Source organism: Microtus ochrogaster, linkage group LG4, assembly GCF_000317375.1.
Source record: "Microtus ochrogaster isolate Prairie Vole_2 linkage group LG4, MicOch1.0, whole genome shotgun sequence".
Taxonomy (NCBI): domain Eukaryota; kingdom Metazoa; phylum Chordata; class Mammalia; order Rodentia; family Cricetidae; genus Microtus; species Microtus ochrogaster.
This window is the reverse complement of record NC_022030.1, coordinates 64,322,729-64,348,925: the sequence shown is the minus strand read 5'-3', so window position 1 is coordinate 64,348,925 and position 26,197 is coordinate 64,322,729. Positions and strand designations below refer to the sequence as shown.

General features: G+C 47.2%; 1 protein-coding gene across 1 annotated transcript; it reads left to right on the top strand.

Annotated features, from left to right (window-relative positions):
* The first annotated feature begins 191 nt into the window (after positions 1-191).
* On the top strand, positions 192-26,197 carry Neu2 (neuraminidase 2). Its single transcript, XM_005361733.3, has 3 exons — positions 192-235; positions 23,282-23,493; positions 24,968-26,197. The coding sequence occupies exons 1-3, from the start codon at positions 229-231 to the stop codon at positions 25,904-25,906; spliced, it is 1,158 nt and encodes a 385-aa protein (XP_005361790.2). The 5' UTR covers positions 192-228; the 3' UTR covers positions 25,907-26,197.

The window sequence follows — 26,197 nt, the reverse complement described above, 5'->3', positions numbered from 1 at the left end:
GAACTGCCCGGAAAAGCCTCCCTGAGAAGCATGCCTGACCTTCAGACCCGCCTCAACTGCCTCAACCGTAGCTGGCTCCATTCCTGTGACAGGCACTTCCTGTCTGGGTGTTTACCTTGCTGGGTGCCCTGAGCCCAGGCAGGGTGGCAATCACACAGCTGCCCAGAAGCCAGGCAAGAGGGGAGGTGCCACCGAGGTGAAGACTGGACATGACCGGAATGCCCCTGGATGCAAGGTAATACTGAAAGCAGACTAAAAGGGTGAGTCCCCACAACTGGCTGACCCGCACCCTGAGCCTGAGGTTGGGAAAAGGTTTAGGTTCTCTGGGGTTCTAGTCACTTTTGTGTGAATATGCATACATGTGTGCACAGGTGCACACACACACACACACACACACACACACACACACACACACACACGTGTGCATGGAGAAGCCAGCGGTGAACGCAGGCATCTTCCTCTATTGCTCTCCACCTTATCTTTTTCTTATTGAACCAGAACTCACTAGCTGGCCACCCCCCAAATCTCATCTTCACCCTCAGCCCCCTGTTGTGGGGATTAAAGGAACACACATTTAATAAAAAAAATTGGTCGGCTTTTTATATAGGAATTATGGATCTGAACTCAAGTCTTCGTGTATATATGACAAGTACTTGGTCAACTAAGCCAGCCTTTCTAATCACTCCTTTTCATGGCCATCAGGGCTCAACTTGACAGCTTTCAGGCAGGGGACACCAGCTGCTCTTTGAGGGGTCTTAATCAATTATGACTATCACAGTGAATTATTATTAGTGGCAGCTTCCTTCTGCCTGGTGTTTACCACATGGCAGACACTGAGCTCGGCATATTGTTTAACCTCTGTGTGTAGCCCTGAGCTCTCGTTGTAAGCTGAGAATTAGGTCCATTTTAAAGACACATATGCTTATAGACATGGGTCATCTTGCCCAAGGCCACGTGACTAGTAAGCTGCTTCAGGATTTCAATCCAGATCAGCTGGAACCAAAGCCTTGGCTCTTAAACCACAGTCTTCATTCATCAATGTTATTAGCCACACTGGCCGTATTTATGTAAGCTTCATATGAGCTATTGTCTTTGTGACCTACCACTGGTAACAAATTAACCCAACCTATACTGCCAAGAAGCAGAGCGTACTTGTAATCTGGGCTTCTGTGGGCCAGGAATCTGGGCAGGACTTGGCCACATTCTCGGCTCAGGGTTTCTCACTGGCTTGAGTCAAGGTGGCTAAGGGCCAGGGCTCCTTTCAAGGCTGTACGGGAAAGGCTCCTCTTCCAGGCCTCATGGGGTTGTTGACAGAGACCCGTGTTCCTCCTTGGGGGTTGCTAGACAGAGGGCCCAGTTTCCTGCTGAACAAGGCTGGGTGCCTTCTGTGTTTTGTTTGCCTCTCTGCCATGGCAGCTTGCTTCATTGAGTGTGCAGAAGATTCCAGGAGATGACAGTCACAGCCTCTCTGTGTGCGTCTCTCCTCCCTCTCTCCTTCCCTCCCTCTCGCTCTCCCCCCCCCCCCTGTGCGCATGTGTGTCTCCACTTTATTGAGGTAGGAGCTGTCATTGGACCTGGAACTAGCTGATTTCATTTAGCTTCCCCTGGGGATCACCTGTCTCTGCCTCCTGTGTGCTGGGAACAGCCATGCCTACCTCGCTTTCATGGCCTGGAAACCTAAGCTCTACTCCTCATGTTTGCATCCCAAGCTCCATCTCAGCCTCGCAGAATTGTGTGATGTGCTCATGAAAATGACAGTAAGTGGCACCCCATCACGTTGCCATGTCCTGCTTGTCAGAAAGCAGATATTAGGTACAGCTCACCCGTCACAGCAGGACACGGACGCAGGAAGTGGGCATCATTGAGTCCCGGCTATCTGCTTACTGTGACGTCTGACTGCCACAAAATGTTGCTTTTGGTTTAGCCACTGAAAGCCAGATGGAAGTAATATCTCATCATTCATCCCTTCTTTTTAAAAATAAAGCATCTGTATTTAAATTAACTTACAAATCAAATATTATACACACAGCTAGATTAAGGCAGTCACCAAAACACTTGCCCAGTCTCAAACTCTCTCTCTCTCTCTCTCTCTCTCTCTCTCTCTCTCTCTCTCTCTCTATATATATATATATATATATATATATATATATATATATCAGTGAACTTGTCTAGGGTTTACATTTTCACTGTTAAATACATTTTAATTCACTAATCTGTCTATACACACATCAAACAAACAAACAATAACTCTGACCCAGCTAGTCCACTCTGGGCATATGCTCCAAAATTCCATATCTTATTTCAGAGATGTTTATATATCCATGTTTGTTGCTGTTTTATAGCAAGAAAGTTGGGCTGACCTAGACGTCTGCCAACGGATGGATAATGAAAGCATAGCAATGCACAAAATGGAATATTATTTGCATATGAAGAAAATGAAATTTGCAGGCAAGTGTGTTGTGGGATATTTGTATGCTGTGTGAAGATATATTGCTGTGATTAGTTTACTAAAGAGCTGAACAGCCAATAGCTAGGCAGGAGGTATAGGCAGGACTTCCCTGCAGAGAGAGAGGAAATTGGTGATGAATTTAGGCATGCGTGTGAGAGAGACATGAGAGAGATGGCAGGTGACATGAATGAAGTAGGGTGGGCGGTAGGTGAGAGAATGGTAGATTAATGTAAGTGGGTTAATTTAAGTTATAAGAATTAGGAACAAACCTTAGCTAAGGCCAAGCTTTCATAATAAATAAGTCTCTGTGTCATTATTTGGGAGCTGGCTGGAGGGACAGAGAAAGATTAGTTACAAAAGTGGATGGAATCAGAGAATATAATACTCAGTGAAGTGACCCAAACTCAGAAAGAAAAAGAAAAGATGGCTTTTCTCCCTCATATGTGGTCCTAGCGCGGATCATACACGTGTGTATATGCAAACAGGTGTAAGTGTGTGAATTAATTTATATAATTATCGCCACTATCTTGTGATGAGGAAGCCAGATATACAGAGGTTAAATAGTTTGCCCAAGGTCACATGCATTTCCCTGAACACACAGAAATGACGGGCATGTATTTCTCTAAAAAAAATAAATAAATAAACATTTCTGTTCAAAATTAAGGTCAACCTCCAAGTGCCACGAATGAATGGCTAATTTTGTTGTTACTCCGATACACTCTTATGATAACCTCTGTGGTCTTTAATTGCTTTCTTTACTTTATGTATGTGTCTCTCTGTGTGTATGTCGCATGCATGTGGATACCATTGGAGACCAGAAGAGGGTGTTAGACTCCCTGGAGCTGTAGGTCCAGGTGGCTGTGAGCCACCTGATGTGTATGCTGAGAGCTGAACTCAGGTCCTCCACAAGAACAGTTGGTGTTTCTTCTTCCCTTCTTCTCTCCCTTCCTCCCTCCCTCCCTCCCTCCCTCCCTCCCTTCCCCTTCCCTCCTTCTCTCTCCCTCCCTCCCTCTTTCCCTCCCATCTCCCTCCCTCCTTCCCCTCCCTTCCTTCCTTCCTTCCTTCCTTCCTTCCTTCCTTCCTTCCTTCCTCTCCCCCCTCTTTCTTTCAAATCTGTGCACATGCATGATGTTTGTGTGTGAGAGCATGTTCACGAGTGAGGTGGGCATACATGTGCCATGGCATGTTTGGAGGGCCGAGGACAACCTGGAGTGTCAGTCCTCACCTTCCACGATGTTTGAGAACGGGTCTCTTGCTGGTCACCACTGTATACATCAGGCTCAATGGCCCTGGATCCCCCAGAGCTTCCTGTGTCTTTGCTTCCCATCCCAACCGCATGAGTGCTGGGATTCAGACCGTGTTCCCACATCCAGCTATGCATGAGTTCTGAGGTCTGAACTCGGGTCCTCACATTTGCTCACCAAGCCACCCCCCTCCTTTTGTTTGTTTAAAACAAGTACATACGAGAACACAAGAATCTGAACCCTGTGGGTGCAACAGGAAACTTGAAAAGAACTTTCAGTGCCAAAGTTGAAAAATGCCCCAGGCTGTGGAGAGAAATTAGAATTGCCTGTGGGGAAATAGAAGCATGCACTGGGGCCTCTTATGAGGTCTAACTCTTAGCTACTCCTGATAACCAGAAATCCCAACACGGAAACTGAGAAAGATATTTGAGAGTCTCCAAATCCTTAAATATAGAAAGAGGCAACTATGGGGGAGAGAGGCTCTGTAACCCCAAACACCAGTAACACCAGTAAGAACGATTCATCTTCTTGAGCACCTGGATGAGGGTTCCCCGTGAGGGTAAGCTGACCCAGGAAAGCACTTGGGACAGCCTGACATAAAGGATAACTCAAAGAAATGAGAAGGGGGACAAATAGAAAAATAGAAACAATAGAAAAACAGAAAACCCAGATTCTAAAAGCAATCATGTGAACTTTTACCCCCACTATGATTCCGGAGTATAGAAATTAAATATTTTCTCGTTTTTTTTTTTGTCAAATAATAATAACCAAGCAAGCTAGACATCCATAAATGTGTGAGCTGACCAGAGGCGGGGGGGGGGGGGGTTAGAACCGGCTGTGTGTGAAGCCAGGAGGTGTTCCGCTGGGTTTGCCGTAAGAAGCACCACGGGTTAGAGCCCTTAAACAACCGAAATTTATTGCTTTACAGTAGTAGAGGCTCAAAGTCTGAGATCAAAGCTCCAATAGTGTTGGTTGTGTTTGAGGCCGCTCTCTTTTGATGTCCAGAAGAGCAGGGCCAACAGGTTTGGTTCTAAACTTGCAGATGCCTGGATTCTCCACGTCTTCATGTGGTTTTTCTCCTCTGCTTATAAAGGCATCAGCCAGATCCCAGCCTGTACCTCATTTTATCTTTTCTCTTTGTAGACCTCTCTCCAAATGTAGTCACGCTCTGAGGTACTTGTGTTAGGTCATAGACACCAGCTTAGGGTGTCTAAGCTTGGGGGTAGGGCTGGGTTACTCAGCTCAGTCTGTGGTATTCTGAACTCCTGGGTGGTTTTTTTTTGTTGTTGTTGTTTGTTTGTTTTTTACTTTTAAGTCCAGTTCTACAGATTTTGGGTGTGTGTGTGACATTGGTCTAGTTGCCTTGTTTCCTCTTTTGTAAGCAGATGTGACAAACAGTATCTGTGAAGTGGGGCTGCTATTAGAATTAAACACATCCATGGCTATAAAGCTTTAAAATAAGCGCATGGCCGAAATGATGGTTCAGCGGTTAAGAGGACCTGGGTTAGATTCCCAGCGTTCACACGGCAGCTCATACCTGCCTGTAACTCCATTTCCAGGGGATCCCAGGTCCTCTTCTACCCTCTCTAAGGACCAGGCAAGCACATGCAAACTCATATACATGTAAATGAACACTCCCACACACCAGACTTCTCTGACTCCCCAAGGGAGAGGCCTTACCCCTTCTGAGGATGGATGAGGGGTGGAACTGGGGAAGGTGGGAGGGTAGGAGAAGGGGAGGAAAGGGGAACTGGAGTTAGTATGTAAAATAAAAATATTTTAAATAAAAAAATAACTTTAAAAAGTTAAGTATGAAACATTTAAAGAAATAAAGAAGGGAAACCTATAAAAAGAGAATTGGAAATTTTTGTGGCCCCAGAAACCATTCTGGGGAACAGAGGGGTGATGGTCAGTCTTCTGTATCTTTTTCCATGCTGACAAGGGACAGAGTTCCCACCTAGGAGGAACCATAACACTCCCCCGACTCTATCTCTTGGCCAGAGACAAGGCTGTGGATTCCCTATGGTAGGAGTTGGCTGGAATCCTTGCATCGTAAGTTTAACACAGACTTTACAAGATCTAAGCAAGAGAAACCAATGGCCAAGAAAGGGTAAGAGCTAAGAGCCAAGAAAACCTTGGCCGTGTTTGTTCCAAGAGAATCACCCTTGTATAGTTTGCTCTTGAGTGAGTGTAATCCCTTAGGTAGTTAAACATTTTTTTAAATGTTAATTACTTATAAAAGCAGATTCAGAGAACAAAGGAGAAATTATAAGACTAAAAACATTAAAGAAAATCCTAACTACCTGGGTGTAATGGTGCACACCTTCAATCTCGGCACTCCAGAAGCCAAGGCAAGCAGATCTCTGTGGCTTCCAGACCTCCCATGGCAATGCAGTAAAACCCTGTCTTAAAAAGAAATTTGAACTAGACAACTTTATTTTTTTAAAAAAATTTAGACACAAATTTTGATTTAGTGATTTGGGAAATAGGCTTGGGAAAAGTCTTGAGTGAAGCATCAGTCGGTAAAGACACAGAAACTATGGAAAAGGTTCACAACCAGCCACAGAATAAATCCCAAAACCGTAGGAGCCATCGTCCAGGCCATTGTGAGGGAGAGCACCAGAAGTGCATTGTGGAGGAGAGAGGGTATTCAGAGAAATAATAAATGAGGAGTCTTCAGAGTCGAAGAGAGAGCCCCCAGTTTGAAAGCACGCTGGGTCCTAGACCAGGTCAGCGGAATTCACAACCGGATTCACATCCAACCCGGAACGCGGCTGCAGGATACCAGAGATAAAGGGGAACACCCTAAATGCCTTCCAAGAACAGACAGATTCCTGCAGTCATGTCCTGTTCCCATAAGGCTTGACACGCTTCCTACCTCCCTTCCAGAGATGTTGCTGAGATGGTTTGCACTCTGCTGAGATGTTCTGTCTCTGCCTCAAGACATTTTCCTTTTTCTCCTCCTGACCCCGCTTGTCCTCCTCGGTGAGCCATGGCCATCTGCCCTGCTGTTGTCGCTGCCTTTGCCAGCTCAGTTCCTCCCACATATTAACAGGCCATTCGGAGACCTCCACTGTAACGTTGCTGCCTCTTCCTTCCCTGTGACCGTGGTGCTATGCTGAATGTGTTCAACAACATTTTGTTGAGGCAAATTTGGAGTCCGTATTAACGGACTTTATATAGATTTTGAAGCACTGGGGTTAAGAGAAAGAAAGGCATTGAGGAAGAAAGTGAGCACACCCACGCTGTAGAAACGTGGGTGTGGGCTTCTCAAAGGAGAATCACCCAACGAATGTTCTTTTTCTTAATTTTTAAATTTGTTTATTGTTTTTATTGAGTTATATATTTTTCTGTGCTCTCCTCCCTTCCTCCCCCCTCCCATTATACCCTCTTCCATGATCCCTATGCTCCCGGTTTACTCAGGAGATCTTGTCTTTTTCTACCTTCCATGTAGATTAGATCCATGTATGTCTGTCTTAGGGTCCTCTTTGTTGTCTAGGTTCTCTGGGGTTGTGAATTGTGGGCTGGTTTTCCTTTGTTTTATGTCTAAAAGCTACTTATGAGTGAGTATATATTATATTTGTCTTTCTGGGTCTGGATTACCTCACTCAATATGATGTTTTCTAAATCTATCCTTTTGTCTACAAATTTCAAGATGTCATTATTTTTCCCCCCTGCTGTGTAATACTCCATTGTGTAAATGTACCACATTTTCTTCATCCATTCTTTGGCTTAGGGGCAGTTAGATTGTTTCCAGGTTCTGGCTATGACAAATAATGCTGCTATGAACATAGCTGAGCATATATTCTTGTGGCATGATTGAGCATCCTTTGGATATATACCTAAAAATGGTATTGCTGAGTCTTGAGGAAAGTTGTTTCTTAATTCTCTGAGAACTCTCATACTGATTTCCAAAGCAGCTGTACCAGTTTTGCAGTCCCACAGTTCTGCAATGGAGGAGTGTTCCCTTTACCCCACATCCTCTGCAGCATAAATTGTCAACAATGTTTTTGATCTTGGCCATTCTTACAGGTGTAAGGTGGAATCTCAGAGTTGTTTTGATTTGCATTTCTTTGATGCCTAAGGATGTTGAACATTTCCTTAAGTGTCTTTCAACTGTTTTAGATTCCTGTTGAGAGTTCTCTGTTTAGGTCTGTACCCCATTTTTTTTTGGATTATTTGTTCTTTTGATGACCAATTTCTTAAGTTCTTTGAATATTTTGGAGATCAGTCCTCTGTCCAAAGTGGGTTGGTGAAGATCTTTTCCCATTCTGCAGGATGCCGTTTTGTCTTGTTGACCGTGTCCTTTTCTTTACAGAAGCTTCTCAGTTTCAGGAGGTCCCATTTATTAATTGTTTCTCTCAGTGTCTGTGCTACTGGGGTTATATTTAGGAAGTGATCTCCTGTGCCAATGCAATCAAGTGTACTTCCTTTTTTCTCTTCTATGAGGTTCAGTGTGGTTGGTTTTATATTGAGGTCCTTGGTCCATTTGGACATGAGTTTTGTGCATGGTGATAGATATGGATCTATTTTCATTCTTCTACATGTTGATATCCAGTTATGCCAGCATTATTTGTTGAATATGCTTTCTTTTTTCCATTTTATATTTTTTTGCTTCTTTGTCAAAAATCAAGTGTTTGTAGGTGTATGGATTGATATCTGGGTCTTCGATTCGATTCCACTAGTCCTCCTGTCTATTTTTATGCCAATACCAGGCTGTATCTCTGTAGTAGAGTTTAAACTCAGGGATTGTGATTGATTTATTGTACAGGATTATTTGGGTGATCCTGGTTTTTTTTACTTTTCCATATGATGTTGAGTATTGTTCTTTTGAGGTCTGTGAAGAATTTTCCTGGAATTTTGATGGGCATTGCATTGAATCTGTGGATTGCATTTGGTAAGACTGCCATTTTTACTGTGTTAATTCTACCTATAAAGAACATGGGAAATCTTTCCATTTTCTGGTGTCTTCTTCAATTTTTTTTCTTCAGAGATTTACAGAACACCTTCAGTACTGTAGCAGAATACAAGATTAATGCACTGAATGTTCTTAAACACTTACTCTGTTGCTCCTTTGAACCTAAATATAAGTTAAGCTTGCGCATGGACTCAAGCATATCCACATAAGTGTGTTATTTTTTTCCACTTGGTGATCCAGTTAGGACAGAGTCAGCAACATGTGCATATATGTGTGCATGCATTTGGAAGCCAGAGGACAACCTCCCATATTGTTACACGCTATCCACCTTCCTTTTTACTTTTAGCTTATTATTACTAAGATTGCTGCTATCGTTGGCATTTTGAGACAAGGTCTCTCTATGTATTTATGTAGTCCTGACTATCCAATACTTGCCATGTAGATCAGGCTGGATTTGAACTCACAGAGAACCTCCTGCCTCTGTCTCCTGAGTTCTGGGATTAAAGGGGTGAGCCACCATATTTAAAGGGGTGGCTCACCATATTACTGTCAGCCGTATTTTAAGATGGGGGTCTCTCATTGTCTTGGAGCTTACTATTTAGGCTAGACTGGCTGACCAGAGAGTCCCAGGGCCCCTCCTTTTCTCTGTCTCTTGAGATTACAAGCGTGCGTGCCAGCACCCACAGATTGCTGTGTGAGCTCTGGGGATCCAACTCGGGTCCTTGTGCTTGCTGTGCCCGCTGAGCCATCTCCCCAACCTCTCAACCACGTTTCAGTACTTTCATTAAATGCACGGCTATTGTTAAAGGCGTGGGTCAGAGTTCGGAGGGTACACTCAAGTTTTCAGGTTCTTGCATCCCAGGATGAGGAACCGTACCAAGGAAACCTAGTAAAGTAGCGGAAATAGAGACAGTTTTCAGTTTTTTAAAAAAATATTTATTTATTTATTATGTATACAATATTCTGTCTGTGTGTATGTCTGCAGGCCAGAAGAGGGCACCAGACCTCATTACAGATGGTTGTGAGCCACCATGTGGTTGCCAGGAACTGAACTCAGGACCTTTGGAAGAGCAGGCAATGCTCTTAACCACTGAGCCATCTCTCCAGCTCCTAGAGACAGTTTGTTAAGAAAGAGAAAGACACTCCTGAGATTGGGAGCGAGCTCAGGTGCTGAGAAAGAGCTCAGAAGCACGAAGCAAGGAGTCTCATGACCCTAGACAGGTCCTCTCCAGACCACCCACCTTCCCTCTCTTTTGTACATTGTATACTCTTTGGTGCCTGCTCTGTGGGTGATCTGGACTCGGGGAGAGAAGGTTCCAGAGACTTTCTGCCAACTGGCTTCTTTGTGTTAATATTGATGTTGCTCACTCTGCATCCCTATCCTAAGGCCACCATGCCCCACTAAGAGCTGTGATCCCAGAAAGCTTTTGGGGAAGCAGACGGTAACAGTCAATCTCTGTCCGTCTTCAATGCTGATAAGAGACAGAATCCCTGTCCAGGAGGGACCACAAGCTTCTCTTCCTGTTTTACGCATTGGTTGGAGATGAGGAGGCTTTAGCTTCCCTGTGGCAGAAGCTGGCTGAATCCCTTCATCTCAAGGAGTTTAATTTGAAATTGCCGTGCACCCTAGAAGTCACCAGTTTTTACAGGACTAAAATACAAGGCTTGTGTATGGGTTTGTGCACAAGAATGTACAAACCCTCGGAGGCTAGAGAAGACACTGGGACCCTGGAACTAGAGTTTTAGGCAGTTGTAAGCAACTCCATATGGGGACTGGGAATCGAATCCTAAGTGCTGAGCCATCTCTAGGCTCTAATTTAATTTGAAAACATTTGCAATACCACGTTTGCATATAATATGCTGTCATTCCATAACGCCCCACCCACTTCTCCTACACCCCTCTACTTTCTCCCAGCTAGTCCCTCTCCTCCCCTTGAGCCTCCTTGCTTGCTCCCCCTTCCTCCCTTCCTCCCTTCCCCTTGCCTCTCTCCCTCCCTCCTCCCTCTCTCCATCCCTTCCCAATCCTTTGATTCCTACAGTCCTTCCGCCTCCCCTTCCACAGTGTTCCCTGGACCCTGGAGAGGGTGACATGCATGTCCCATGTAGGGTTAAATACTCAGCTATCACCAGCTCTCAGCACTTGGACCAGTCATGGGTCCCTGCTTTGACCATCTCTTTAGGATTTACAGCTATTGACAAAACTCTTATTCCAGTTCTTGAGACTCCATGGTAGCATGTAGTTCAAGGGACACTATGTGAGGAAAGAAGTACCAGGAGCTCCCTCTCCTCTGCCCTGATCCCCAAGATCTATGGCTTGGAGCTCTGCTTCCCAGCCAGCCGACCTGAGTCACTGGCGAGTCTGAGCAGTCCTGGGAGAATTGGAACGGCTGCCTTGAATGGCCTGCTCTTCTGCAGTTACCTTGCCTGGGGTTCAAATCGGTTGCCTGTGTTGTCCTTCTCCCAGGACCAGGTCCCTGCTATGAGCATGCCAGAGTCTATTTCTCTTACCTCCATGGAATAAGGTCTGTCTCCTTAAGAGCTCTAAGAATAGTCCCATGTTATTGAGCAACTCGGCTCAGAGAAGGAGCTGGCTTAGGTGACTAGTGGGCTTTGGTGTCTTCTGTTTAAATCCCCGGTCAGGCTAAAAGAGAGAACAAGCTGGCCCCGCCTCCCCCATCTGGATTACAAGCTCGAAGGAACGGCCTTATTACCTGGGGAATTATCTCCATGCTCCCTGGGACAGGACTGTCCACAGCAAATGCACAGAGAGGACCTGAGAGGAATTAAGGTATGATGTAGCAGAAGCGAATATATCACAGTTATAGAAAGCGGGGAGCTTAGTAAATTAGGAACGGCTTGGCCCTGGCACCCTACCAAGGTGGTAGGCAATAGGACCCCGTGGATGGCAAAGTCAGCATTTGTGCTGCCAATGCCCAAGCTTAGAACTGCATCTGTCTGAGTCTGTCATTCTAGCCACGCTGCTCCGGGGCAGCTGGGAAGGTGAAGAGATGACTGGATTGTAGGGGTAAATGGCAGGAGAGCAGAAAAGTCTGGGGTGTTGTGCATGTGGACCCCAAGCAGCCGCGTGGATACCCCTGTCTTTTCTGATCTCCACCTGTGGCCGTGTAGGTGTCTGTGTGAGCACGGGCTTCTGTTTATGCTGTGGGGTTCAGCACAAGAAACCCTTCATCTCCCAGACCCAGCACTGGGTTGTTATGGGTCCTGCCACAGCTTAAAGGTGGATCACCCTCAGCTTCCAGGAAGGTGCTTTTGAGTCTAAAGTTCTGAAGGCCTGACAGCTGCCGGCTCCCTCAGAAGAGTGTTTGCCTCTGAACAAGCTTAGGTAAGGTCCCTAGGGCAGGAGTAAAGTTTTAGGATCACCCACTCCTGGCAGCAGAAGCTGAGGGAAGGAAGGAGAATCAGGAGGGAAAAGGAGAGACGCCGCCACACTAGCAACCTCTCCTGGAGCTTGCCCCAGACAGTGAAGGGTGTGCCCAGAAGAAAGAAACAAGGAACAGCCCAGACCCTACCTCCTGTCTGTGCCAGTTGTCAAAGCTGCAGAAGAATGTCAGGAGGGTACCCACCCAAGTTTCTAGGTTCTCATGCCCCAGGGTAAGGAACTGCAACGACGTGTGGTGGGTAATAAAACTAGTTTATTAAGAAAGAGGAGTTTCCGAGAATGGGAGCGGGCCAGTGAGGGGGGTCAGGAGTCTTGTGACCCTGGGTAGGTATGTGTACAGCACCCATCATTTTTGCATACCGTAGGCATATCTCCGCAGGCTGTGTTTGTCACCCGTATCTTGGGTAGGGAAAGTCCTCCAGTCTTTTAAGCCGGCTGGCTTCATTCATGTATTGTTCTCATCTCTTTGCATGCCTTGCCTTTCTTCTTCTGTTCCATGAGTGGAATTGGTCTGTGCGTGGATGAGCACAAGAAAGTAAGCAAGCGTCATCTGTCTAACATCAGGTAAGACGGATCGCCAGGGGCGTTTCTTTGCTTCCTATAAGCCTGGGTGTGGCAGTGCGTGCCTATAATCACAGATATTAGGAAGCTAAAGGAGGAGAAGTATTAGTTGGAGGCCGACCTGGATACCTAGCGAGCTCCAGGGCAGCCTGAGCTACAGGTGAGACTCTCTCTGGAAAAAACAGAGAGGTAAATATACGTTAAAATAAAAAATAATAATTCTACATGCAAAAGATATTTACTGTGTTTCATTTGTGGTACCGTGCTAAGTTTGGGGGATGGATCAATGCATGGCTTATTTGGTTTTATCTTTTAACAGAGTTTTGAGTGTTTAGTAAACTTACCAAGTGGGGCCCTTATTTGTCATCTTGTACCCTACTTCCTCTTGCATTCTATAGCATTTAAACAGAGCTTTAACAGTTTTTCTCTCTTTTCTGTGGCTTTTCTGAGGCACAATCTCATTCTGTAACCTAGGACTCACTCAGAACTCATCATTTGTAGCCTCTTGCGGGGACACTCTTGCCTGTGCCTCCCAAGTGCTAAGATTACATGAGACACCATGTTGGACCATTTCCTTCATCTCCTGTACTTACTTCACTCTGAAACAACTCTTCAGGGACCCACCATTCTTCTGGTGGGAAAATATGGGGTCAAAGCATTCACTTCAAGGACATTACCTGACCTATGCCTGTAGGTCAAAGAAGGAAGTTTACTGGGGCCTTTTGTGTGGGCTAGCCTTTGGGTGGAGGTGGTGGTCTGAATGAGAATGGTCCCCGTAGGTGCATAGACTTGAATACTTGGTCATCAGGGAGTGGTACTCATTGAGAGGGATTAGGAGGTGGTGTCTTGTTGGAGGAAGTGTATCACTGGGGGTGGGCTTTGAGGTTTCAAAAGCTCCAGCCAGGCCCAATGGCTCTCTCTTTTCCTAAGGCCTATGCATATGGATGTAGAACTCTTAGGGACTTCTTTAGTACCACACTCCGCACCATGATGCTAATGGACTAAAACTATGAAAATCTAAGCAAGCCCCAATTAAATGCTTTCTATTATAAGAGTTGCCTTGGTCATGGTGTCTCTTCACGGGAATGGAACACTGACTGGGACAGTGGGGCTTCCACGAAGAAATCCCAAGTCCACATTGACAGCTATCTTCCAGAACTCATGCGAGAGAGGCTAAGACCAGAGCATGAGGATCCAGAAGAGGTTATAGAGGTGGACCATTGTGACCAGGGAGGTGGGCAAGTGAGGTAAACCTCCCAAGAAGTAAAGAACTGAATGTATCCTTAGCTCTGAGCCAGGGAACACTCTAGACCTGAGCAGCCAAAGGGAAGATATCATGAAAAGACTTTGGTATAAGAAGGGAAATAAAAGAAAATCCTTTCTCCCTCTTTTTTTTTTATTGATTTTTATTGAGCTCTACATTTTTTCTCTGCTCCCCTCCTTGTCTATTCCCTCCCCTTCAACCATCCCCCAAGGTCCCAATTTACTCAGGAGATCTTGTCTTTTTCTACTTCCCCCTTTCTCCCTCTTTTGTCAAGACTAAGACAAAAAAAATATGATTTAAAACCAACTTGACTTTAGCTAGCTTTTGACGTGTCCTGTGTTCAGCCCATCCGTGTCCTGCAATGGACTGGAACGAGGTGGTACATGCTTTTGGCTGTGTGCCCCAAGTGACTTGTCCCTCTGGGAAGGGCCCTGGAGCTTGGCACAAGGTGGGCCCAGAAGATAAGAGCTCATCACCAGGGACTGACATCTACTGGATCTCTAACCTACTGAACGCTAGGTTAAAGGTTAGACGGGTTATCTGGTCCAATCTCCATGGATGACAGCCATCTGCCCATCATGGAGACACCAATGGTGTGTCAGAAAGTACCTTAGATTAGAGCAAGCAAGGCACTGGAGATCTTAGCTCTCTGTAGGCAGCTGTTGAGCAAGAGGAAGGGGTGAGGAGGGGAATGAGATATATTTGGAAATTGACATGGCCATGAGAACATGTGTGGGTGTTTTTTGAAGGGAAAGGGAAATAGGAAAACTTTCAGAGGCAAAATGAAGATTCTGTAAGTTACTTTGAAGTCATTATTGGCCACAAGGATTAGTAAGAAAGGTGGCCTCCATTTTTTGTTGGATAGGATAGTTGCTCTTGCGGTATTTTCTGTGTGAGCTTGAGTCGGTTGGCCTTTGTGTTCTGAAAGAGTCTTTTCTAACTGCTATCAGATATACATGTATCCTGACTGGGCTTTTAATTTCATTTATTTATTTACTTAGTCAACTTGACACAGCTAGAGTCATCTGAGAAGAACCTCAGTTGAGCAAATGTTCCTTCAGATTGGCCTGTGGATAAGCCTCTGGGCATTTTCTTGATTGATGATTGATGTGGGAGGCCCTGTCACTGTGGGTGGTACGATCCCTGGGCAGGTAGAAAGTCTAAGAAAGCAAAGTGAACAAGCCAGGAGGAATAAGCCAGTAGTCAGCAATGCTCTAGGGTTCTGCTTCCTGCCTTGAGTTTCTGCCCTGACTTCCTTTAGTGATGGAATAAGGTACAGATGGTTTTGTCCCTGGTGTGTGTCACAGAAATAAAAAAGCAGACTAAGAAAATGCGTGCGTCCCCTGTGTCAGAGCCGTCTGGCTGATGCCGTGTTACGGTCAGGGTTTCACAAAGAGGGCTCCATTCCGATTCTGAGCGCTTTCGCGTAGTTTTGGATCGACATGAGGTTTTTCATTTTTCAGAGAACCTGAGGTTCCAAGGGGTCATTTGGCTATCACAGCTGAGCCAGAATGGCAGCCAAGTTCTACGTGACTCCAACCTACTCCTCCCCAGGAACGTTTATTTTCCCAAACCCCAGGAAGTCTGCTCCCACTGAGCGCGTGTTGCTCAGTGTAACCATTTGTAAGAGACAACTTGACTCACGCTGCGCTGCCCGAGGTCACCTCTGATTCAGGAGTGACGGGGGTTGGTAGCTGGCAGACTTGTTCCAGACTAATGAAAGACAGCATCCTAATTAGGCCAGGGCTGGGCCTGGACACTGACATACTCCCCGAAGCGTGCCTTGTCAGATGAGTGGGAGGCACACAGGAGAACTCCTTTAGCTGTATATAGGCATGGACCGACAGAGGGGCTGAGACGGGAGTCAAGGCCAGGGAACAACAGGAGCCACGGTGACCTTTCTAGAAACGAGATTCCTACTGCCTCTCTCTGTCTTTACAAGCCCAGACCTCCCTGGATCCTGCTTGGCACACGCTCCTGGAGGTATGATATGACTTATCTCTAAATTGACCCGTATGTCCCTCTGTTGACATAAACAGGAGTTCTTGCTGCCAGGGCATCGTCTGAAGTGATGTGGTGCATGGGAAAGCTTCCGGTAGGATCAGTTTAACAAGCATGGTGGTTTTACAGTATCTCAGCCCATGCTAGTGGAACACACACCTTCATGGGTTCTTGGGTACCTAGAGGGCATGTAGGTTGGGGACAGGTTGGGGAAGGGGGCTCAGATCAGCAAATGAGCAGCTGATTCTACTCTTGAATGGCTGGCTGTTGCTCTAAACAACAACAACTTCTTCTTCTTCTTCTTCTTCTTCTTCTTCTTCTTCTTCTTCTTCTTCTTCTTCTTCTTCTTCTTCTTCTTCTTCTTCTTCTTCTTCTTCTTTTGGATTTTTCGAGACAGGATTTCTCTGTTGCTTTTGGAACCTGTCCTGGAACTAGCTCTTATAGACCAGGCTGGCCTCGAACTGACAGAGATCTTCCTGCCTCTGCCTCCCAAGTGCTGGGATTAAAGAGCTCTAAACTTCTAAAGAGAGCTCTCAGTATGTCCATTACATGTGATTCAAGTCCCCTTTCAGTTTAGAATGGATCCAGGTGGAGTTGCTGAACTGGCTAGAGATGAGTTTTCTTGGGAGAGAGACTGATGGCGCTGCCCAAGGCTGCCTTCCTGGTGCTGACCCTTGCCTAGGGTAGGCAACTACCATCCCTTGGGGAAAAGGCCCCATTCCAGGACCACAGCCAACAGGCAATAACTCAGAACGACTCAAAACTCACAGCCTGGCTCAGCCCTAAAGAAACAAGCTCAGAACAAAGGCTTTTCTGTGGATAGCAGCACAGACCTTGTCATCCTTCGCCATATTACTGACATTTGGCTGTTCTTTGGGGTTCCAGAGGACAGGGCCAGGGCCTGGTTGCTTATGTTTCCTGATATTTAGAAGGTGCCACTTTGCATATTATCCGGCATCTCCTTGAAGAGAAGAGAGCAAGTGAACCAGCAATGAGATCCCTGGCCTTGCAAGATCTGTGCCGGGCTGTGCCCCAGGGGGAACGGAAGAGGAGGCAGCGAGACCCTTGGGTGAATGTCTTCGGGGTGTGTGGGCTGTGGAATCTGGCAGATCCAGGCCCAGAGCCACATGCCTCTACCACCTGAGGCTGTGTACTCGTGGGGAGCCACCTACCACCTTCCTGACCCACTTTTCAGTTTCCTCTCAGCTGTGGCAGCTCCGACGCCTGCTGCTTCCTCAGGGAAGACGCTGTGAGCTTGGTGACCACAGCAGTGAGTGCCAGTCAGCCTTGGGTAGCCTTAGGGAGGCCCAAACGAAATCTCTGTTATACAGTCCTTTCTGATCTATTGGCAGCTTCTTGCCTTGAACATGATGGTGTCAGTTTCTCCTTGCTGATCTACTCTCAGGCTTGGCTTACACTGAGACCCTCCCCCTCCAGGTCCCATCCAGGCTCATCCGCTGCTGATGGATGGGGTCTCTGTGGCTGCCTAGCTTAAGCTGCTGCTTCCTATGAGGAAAGAGAAACTTTTCCAACTGGGAATAATCTTTTAGGGGGCGACTGAGGTCAGAATCTGAGTTTGGGTGAAGTGTGGAGGCCGGAAGTCAACCTTGGGTGTCATTCTTCAGGGTCTCTCGAGACCTTTACTGGGAACTCATACTTTAGCTCAGCTGGCTGGCCAGGGAGTCCCGGGGATCTGTCTGTCCCTGCTTCCCCAGGGATTACAAGCATCCCGTGTCACGCCTGGCTTTTTACACCGGTTCTTAGGGTGGACTTCAGGTCCTCATGCTTCTGAGGCAAGCGTTTCATCGACCGAGCATCTCTCTCCAGCCTCAGGATCTGGGATTTTGACTCTTGACTTAGTTCTGTTCCCACTGCGTCATCTGGAAGCAGCTGCCACTGTTGGGAGTAGAGCTATGTCAAGGGACCCCAGAGGGCCCCAGGCACTTGCTCACGTGCAGAAGATGGAGTTCGAAAATACCTTTGCACTCGGCTTGGCTACTTAGGCATTGGTGACTTCATACTGATGTCTACCACGTGGGGGTATCAGGACGATTCGATGATGAATAAATATTTGTAAGTACCAAAATTTCTAAATGCAGTTCACAAGGATTTCTAGAAATATTGGGTACTTAGGGAACACAAGGTCTTTGGTAAGGAGCGCCCGGGTGGGGGTTAGGAAATTGCTAGTGGGTGTGTGAGTTTGGGCTGGAGGGGTGGGTAAGACACCTCGTGCTCACCTTGAAGTCCTTTTCGCCGGGTCTCTCTCCACTCCTGGGCTCAGTCTTGTCTCTAATGTACAGGGAGTGACTGCCTAGAGATGAGTGTCCTGTGGCTGGACCATGATTAGCAGGCATCTGCTATTCTCTGGCCTCCACTACAGCATCACTGGGAATAGTGGGCTTGCAGAGGACAGGGGATCTGTGGGATAGATGAAGTAATTGCTGTCAAATGCTCAGCCAGACCCTAGCCCTGGCAAGCACCATGTAGATATTGGCAATAATATTGACCTTTGCATCCCTGATCAAATACTCACTTCACCACAACAGGCTTCTTGGCCTATTTTATTTCTGGTCCATCCCACGTTCCCAGAATACCACATGGCCCTGTGATGGGAATGACCGTGTTTCTTGCCATCCTTAAGGAGGCTAGACACTAAAGGAGGGATCTAGAAAACAGCCATGGACACTGTGGAAGCCAGGACCTAGCTTCTTATATAAGCACTGACCAGGCCTGACCTGGTTTGCTTGCTGTTTTTCTGATAAACACATAGGGAGCCCAGGGAGAAAAGAGTTTATTCAGCTCACACATCCTCATCAGACTCTCACAGAGAGAAGCTAAAGGAGGAACTCACAGAGGCCATGGAGGAACACTGCTTACTTCTTGGCTTGTTTTCATGTCTTGCTCAGCCTGATTTCTTATACAACTCAGGCCATATGTCCAGTGGTACCTATAGAGAGATGAGGGCCCCCCACATTAAACACTGATCAAGAAAATGCCCCCACAGACACACCCACAGGCTAGTATAATAGAGGCAATTCCTCAGGTGCCAGGTGACCTCAGTTTGTGTCAAGTTGGCGAAAACTAACCAACACATACTCTTGATCATATTGCTTCTGCTGCCTCAGTCTCTAGGAGACACCATCACCACCACCAGTTTGGTCATTGTTATCTGTTTCATCCAGATCTCTATCCTGTCTCACATGGAGAACTGTAGCAGCCTCATCTGCTCTCTCTCCCTGAAACTGAGAAAAGAACTTCCCTAAAGTTGACTCAATCGTCTGCAGAAAAAAAAATCCCAGAAACCTTCCGCTTGCCTCTAGGCTAAAATCTAACTCTTGTGACCAGTAAGGCTGTGCAAAGATGCTCAACACCATTAACTACCATGGGACACAACCCAAACTACACTGGGCTATCCCTGTGCAGCCACAAGAAGGCTAGAATTGAAAAGACACAATGACAATTGCTGGCTACAGTGTGTGTGTGTGTGTGGTGTGAGTGTGTGTGTGGGGACTGGGACTCCTTTCACACCCAGGGAAAAGATGGACGTGGTAAGCTAACGTAGAAGAGATTCAAAAGTAACTCAGGAGTAGAGTGCTCACCCAGAATACTGGGGCTTTGTGTTTGATCCCCAGTACTATGCAGCGCTGCATAAACCAGATTGCTGGGCCCAGGGTCACACAATGATGGGAAACAGACTGCCAAAGTCTATTAAACCAGAAGCAAGCTTTATTTAGGGAAAAAAAAAAAAAAGGAGAAAAAAAACCCCACAGGGCACACAAAGCTTCTCAGCTATAGCTGTGAGCACAGCCAGAGATGAGGCTTCTAAAACTGTGGCAATGGGGGCTGGTTTGGGGCCTCCTCTTATAGTAAAACCAAGCACCAGGTGAGGGTCAAAGAAATTTTACAACCTCGAGGTCAGTCTTAAAGTCACATTACATTTTAAGTTTTACAACTTTTGGTTATAGGACGTTAAGCTAGGATGTTTGAGAAAGCCTGCGGCTGACAGCTGCTTCTCACTGTCCCTGTAAGGATGCAAGGCAGAGAGTAGCACATGGAGAACAGGTAAGGATTAAGGATATACAAGCAGAAGGTCCTATAGAGGCAACAGTTAGATGCTAACCTTTGTCCGCAGTACCTGCCTAGCACACGTCTTTAATCCCAGCACTTGGGAGGCAGAGGCAGGCAGATCTCTGTGAGTTCGAGGTCTACAAGAGCTGGTTTCCAGGACAGGCTCCAAACCTTGCGAGAAATCTTGACTTGAAAAAACAAAAACAAAACAAAAACAAAAGTTTACCTCTGCACACAGTGGCTGCCAGGATGTCTGCTCTTAAGACAAAGTGTTCGTTAAAGGTTAGCAGTGACTGCTAACTTTATTATTTTTCTAAAATGTGTTTGGACTTACAATTTTATATTTCTGTAGTCCTGGACCAGATCCTTCATTTCTATATTCTATTCCTGGACTCTTCAAGATGTAGCTGAACATGTCTGCAATCCTAGTCCCTGGGCAGTGGAGGCAGGAGGATCAGGAGTTTAAAGTCACCTTTGACTCCATATTGAGGCCCAGGCCAGTCTGGGCGACATATTTAAAAACAACGAATAAATAAATAATGAAGTACTGGTGCATGCTGTAACATGAATGAACTTAGAAACAACACATTAGGAGAAAGAAGCAAGGTACAAAGACCATGTACTGGGCGACTGTACTTGTATACGACGTACACAACAGGCAAAGCCAGAGATAGGGAGTAGACTGATGGTTTCCTGAGGCTTGGGCTGGGATAGAGCAGAATGACTGCCCGCAGTTACAGGATTTGTTGGTGGGCAATGAAAACAACTGGATTAGATAGTGGCAATGTCTGCGCAGCCTTCGGATGGTCCTTTGAGAAGCTGAATTGTGTATCCTACGATCTTAAGCATCCCTTTTGGAAATGGAAAGTGGCCCTTCTCTGCAGGGTGGACCATCCAGGATACGCAGTCCCTAGTTCTAGCCAGAGGCCTCCAGCCCTCTCCCAGACCCCATCTTCTCTCTCTAAGCCACGGGCTCTTGTCACCTCACTGTGTAAAGCCCTGTGATCACTCCTCTTGGTTGCTCTCAACCCCTGCAGTTGCTCTGGAATCACATTCCCCTCTTTGGACCCAAGGGCTGACTCAAGCTCCTTTCTAGTTCCTCCTGACAATTCCTCTGCCTTTCTAGTTCCTCCTGGGGACCCCTCTGACTCCCCTTCCAGTCTCAAGCTTCTTTGTGGATGTCCTTGGCTCCCCTCCCACATTATATACCCAAGGCCACTCATGGAAACGGAGAAAGCTTCGGCCCTGGATACATCTAAAACCAGCATTTAAATCTGATTACATGGATGCTGAAGAATTTTCTTCAGGACCAGCTTTTCAGCCCTTGATGGAGTTCCTAAGACACGGAAACTTCATCTTTCTTCTCCGTTTTTTATTTTAATTGTATTCAGCTCTTTCCTATTAAGTTTTATGACAGTTGTATCCGTGGAGCAAGATGGCAGTTGGCAGGCCTAGATTTTTTTTGTTTTGTTTTCTTTTTTTTTTTAACTGTCTCGGTCTAGCCCAGACTGGACTTGAATTTCAAACACTCTTCCTGCCTCAGCTTCTCATGTGGACATAAGCCACCCAACTTAGTTTCAAGTCTCTGCTTCAAAGCAAGTCTGTCTCCACCCATTGAACATTTTTCCTTAGCTAGCATCTGCCCTTCTAAACGTCATTCTGTCGCCGTGTTCCAGTAACATTCACTGTGGCTTGAACACCTCTCAAAAGAGGTTAAAGACAAGTTTTATTGAATAATGTGTTACACGGTAGAAAAATGTCGGAAAGCCCTGTCTCCTGCTTGCTGACCCCAGGCTTTCTTTTCCCTTCTCCAGAGGTTAAGGCATGGGTAACTTCATAGGAAGCTGGTGGCTCCCTTGGCAGAAATTTGACTGAGGTTTCTGAACCTGTAACAGCTTTCTTGTTGGATTTTCTTTTGGGCCTCCATCCCCCCAAATAATGACAAAGAGACTTATTATTAATTATGAGAGCTTGGCCTTTAGCTTAGGCTTATTCCCAACTATCTCTTACAACTTAAATTAACGTGTTTCTGTTAATCTATTTTCTGTCACATGGCTTTTGACTTCTCCTCCATTCTGTGTGTCCACCTCCCCTCGTGTCTCCCTGGAGCTCCTCTCCAAGCCTAGATTCATCCCGAGTTCCTCTCTCTGCCTGGAAGTCCCACCTAACCTTTCCTGCCTAACTATTGGCCGTTCAGCTGTTTATTAAAGCGATCAGGTGCCTTAGGCATGCAAGGCAAAACAGCAACATCTTTACAGTTTGCTCAAATATCCCACTACAATTACGCTTAGCAGGGAGGAAAAGAAGTTTTTATGTTTCTTACGTTCTTATTGTTTTATGTCTTAGCCTTTGCTTTCCTGTCTGCAGACCAGGCTGGCCTCGAACTCACAGAGAGCCTCCTGTCTTTGCTTCCCGTGTGTTGGGAGTAAAGGGATGTGCTACCACCACTTGGCTTTTTATCTTAGCTTTTTTGTTTTGCTTTCCGAGACAAGATTTTGCTGTAGCTTTGGAGCCTGTCCTGGAACTAGCTCTTGTAGACTAGGCTGGCCTCGAACTCACAGAGATCAGCTTGCCTCTGCCTCCTGAGTGCTGGGACTAAGGCATATGCCACTGCCGCCCAGCTATATCTTATCTTAACATCGGTTATGTTCTGGGTAGGTAGGTAGGTCATCAAATACAGTCCTTGTTGGGGATAATCTTGGCTTCTGGTTCTCTCAGCCAATGGTGGTTATTCCAGCTAAAAAGTTAGCTGTCAACTCTTCGTCAACCATAGTCACCAAGTTATCCCCTGACTTCTCAATTCTTTTCAGCAAATGCGCATCATTTTTGTCGTTCATTTTCTTATACCTCTAGGGCTCCACCCAGCCCCATTAGTAAGTAAAGCCTCTCTCTCCAGATCCACAGCCACCCCCTGCCTGCCTCAGGGTGGCACCCACACAGCGGGGGCAGCTGGTATATCAGCCGCAGGCAGCTGTGGGAGCGGAGCCTGGGGAATGGAGGCGTTTTCTTTTTCTCTGGAACAGCTTTCTAGGGCTCTGGAGTTATAAAAGTCTCCTGTGTGTCATTCCCTGGCATCCGGACAGCTGCAGAGTGCCACTCAGCAGGCTCTTCTAGTCTACCAGGCTCTGCAGCAGAAGGTTGTTGCATATCTGTTGTGAGGGGAACGGGTGACTTATAGCAGGAACCTAATACAAAGCACACTTTTCTGTTCCTAGATGGAGTCCTGCCAGGGCTACTGCACAACCGGCAAATGGGGTCTTGGGATATGAGAAAGGAGACACAGGTCACCAGACAGGACCTGGCTTGCAGGTCAGATGGGTGTCACCTGTTTGGCACAGGTATGACAGCAGACAATGAATCTTCTCTCCCTGCCCAGATCTCAAGCCCATGGCGACCTGCCCTGTCCTGCAGAAGGAGACACTGTTCCAGACAGGAATCTATGCTTACAGAATCCCGGCTCTGCTCTACCTGTCGAAGCAGAAGACCCTGCTGGCCTTTGCGGAAAAGCGCCTGACCAAGACGGATGAGCATGCAGATTCGATCGTCCTACGAAGAGGAAGCTACAAGACAGCCACCCGTCAAGTCCAGGTAAGGCAGGACCCAGCTGCAGTAACTCCAGCTGGGGTGTCTCAACACACACCCACATAGGTGCTGGGCGCTGTGGAACAGGTCATAGATCACAAAGAACACAGGGACAAGTTCATCCCTTGGTGACTGAGATGCAGATGGGATGTAGGAAGCCTGGGAGGGACCTGGAAACCCATCCAGGGACAGGATGGCCAAGGGGCTCCAGTGCCCAACCCAGATCTCACTGGGGCTCAAGGAGCAAGATTTGTTGGCTGACCACATGCTTCATCGCATGCCTGGCTGAGTGTCCCAGCATCCTTGAAAGCCCAAGGGAGGAGCGGTTCATTGTCATTTGACAGGAGTGGTACCCTCTGAGGGAAATTAACCGGTGGGGGGGGGGGCTGGGGATTGGATGATTGTGTACACTCATAACATTATGAGCTACAGTTCCATGGTAGCTGTTCAGAGGATGGCAACAAAGTTTCTTTCGATTGGCGCCTAATTGTTATATGCAGTCATGGCGCTTGAAGCAGATGGGGCTGAGTTCAAGGCCTGGGTCTGTTCCTTATCCAAGGGACGGTCTTTGGCAACTTGGCTACCCAATTTAGGGCCTCTCATTCTCAAACTATGAAATGGAGCTAATGGAGCTAGCTACACTTCTCCTTCAGCACTGGGGAATCAAGGCAACACAGTAGCCATCCGTCTTTAGACATAGTGTCTCTGCGTGGGGTACCGTACTGGGGCAGCTGGTGCGGAATAGGGCGAGACAGTGGCTGTAGCATTGGCAGCAGGGAGGTTCAGTGTGGATCTTCACTATGAGTTCACTGGTGGAGTATCATAAGCAAATGATGCAGGGGTGACCCTCATCTTCTGTCTTGGATAAACCAGCCTGATGTGGTCCATACTAAGCCTTTGCCTTTAAGAATGCTGGACCAGCCAGGAAGAGGAAGGATGGAGTTAGAAGTAGTTCCTACCATTACTACTTACAATTTTTTAAAAATCACATTTACTCGCTCGTTTGTCTATATGTGCACACCCTGGAGTAAGACAGTTCTCTTGTTTCATCACATTGGCTGAAGATTGAGCTCGTCATCAGGTTTGGTGGCACAACCTTAACTTGCTGAACTGCCTGCTGGCTCCTGATTCACTTTTGTGTCCTGGGGGTCTGGCACATCACAGGTGCCCTGCAAATATATGTTCGTGGGAAGAAAAATAACAGAGCCTTCAGAAAGGGAAGTGGGGAGGGAGGGAGGGAGAGAGAGAGGGAGAGGGGAGAGGGAGGGAGGGGGGAGAGGGAGGGAGAGAGGGAGGGAGGGAGGGAGGAAGAGAAGCCTGGCCCCGACTGCTCTGGGTGGTAACTGGTAGGTGAAGCAGTCCCTTCGTGGCCTTTGATTCCATCTCTAAGAGACACCTGCCCCATGGACCCCCCAGGGGAGCTGCTGTCATTGTCACAAATAAGTTTGTGTCTCTCTTTTTCCTCTCCCCTCATATTCAGTGGCAAGCTGAGGAGGTGGTGTCCCAAGCCCGGCTGGAGGGCCACCGCTCCATGAACCCGTGTCCCCTGTATGACAAGCAGACAAGAACAATCTTCCTGTTCTTCATCGCCATCCCTGGGCATGTGTCAGAACACCACCAGATCCAGACCAGGGTTAATGTCACACGGCTATGCCACATCACCAGCACTGACCACGGGAGGACCTGGAGCCCTGTCCGGGATCTCACAGATACCACCATTGGCAACACTCACCGGGACTGGGCCACGTTCGGTGTGGGGCCTGGGCACTGTCTGCAGCTGCGAAACTCAGCAGGGAGCCTGCTGGTGCCCGCTTATGCCTACCGGAAACTACATCCTAGCCAGACACCTGCCCCCTTTGCCTTCTGCTTCCTCAGCCACGACCATGGGAACACTTGGGAACTGGGTCACTTTGTGTCCCAGAACACACTGGAGTGCCAGGTGGCTGAGGTTGGCACTGGAGCTCAGAGGGTGGTCTATCTCAATGCTAGGAGCCACCTGGGAGCCAGGGTCCAGGCACAAAGTCCTAACGGTGGCCTAGATTTCCAGGACAATCAGGTAGTGAGTAAGCTTGTAGAGCCCCCCAAAGGCTGCCACGGAAGTGTGACTGCCTTTCCCAACCCCACCTCAGCGGCAGATGCCTTAGACGTGTGGCTGCTCTATACCCACCCTACGGACTCCCAGAAGAGGACCAACCTGGGTGTGTACCTCAACCAGAAGCCACTGGACCCCGCGGCCTGGTCAGAGCCCACCCTCCTGGCCACAGGCACCTGTGCCTACTCGGACTTGCAGAACATGGGGAGTGGCCCTGATGGCTCCCCACAGTTTGGGTGTCTGTATGAGTCAGATAACTATGAAGAGGTCACTTTTCTCATGTTCACCCTGAAGCAAGCTTTCCCAGCAGTATTTGGTGCCCAGTGATTTCATTGCATGGGACCCAAAATCTTTCCTTGTGCTTCAAAACATCCATCTTTCTCCCTTTCAGCATCCTCTAGACTGGAGGCCAGCTCTTGGGCTCTTCCTCGGGAGTACGCAGAGAGCTTGGTCTCTTGGCTCTTCACAGGTTCTGTTGTTCCGGCTGCCACAGTGGATTCTATTTCCAGCCCAGAAATCAAAGGAGCCTGGCTTTCCCTGGGCTTTTGACAGGGAAGGTGGGGGCAGAATATACAGAGGCTGCTATCCTGTGTGTCAGCTGTCACTACGCTAGCTTAG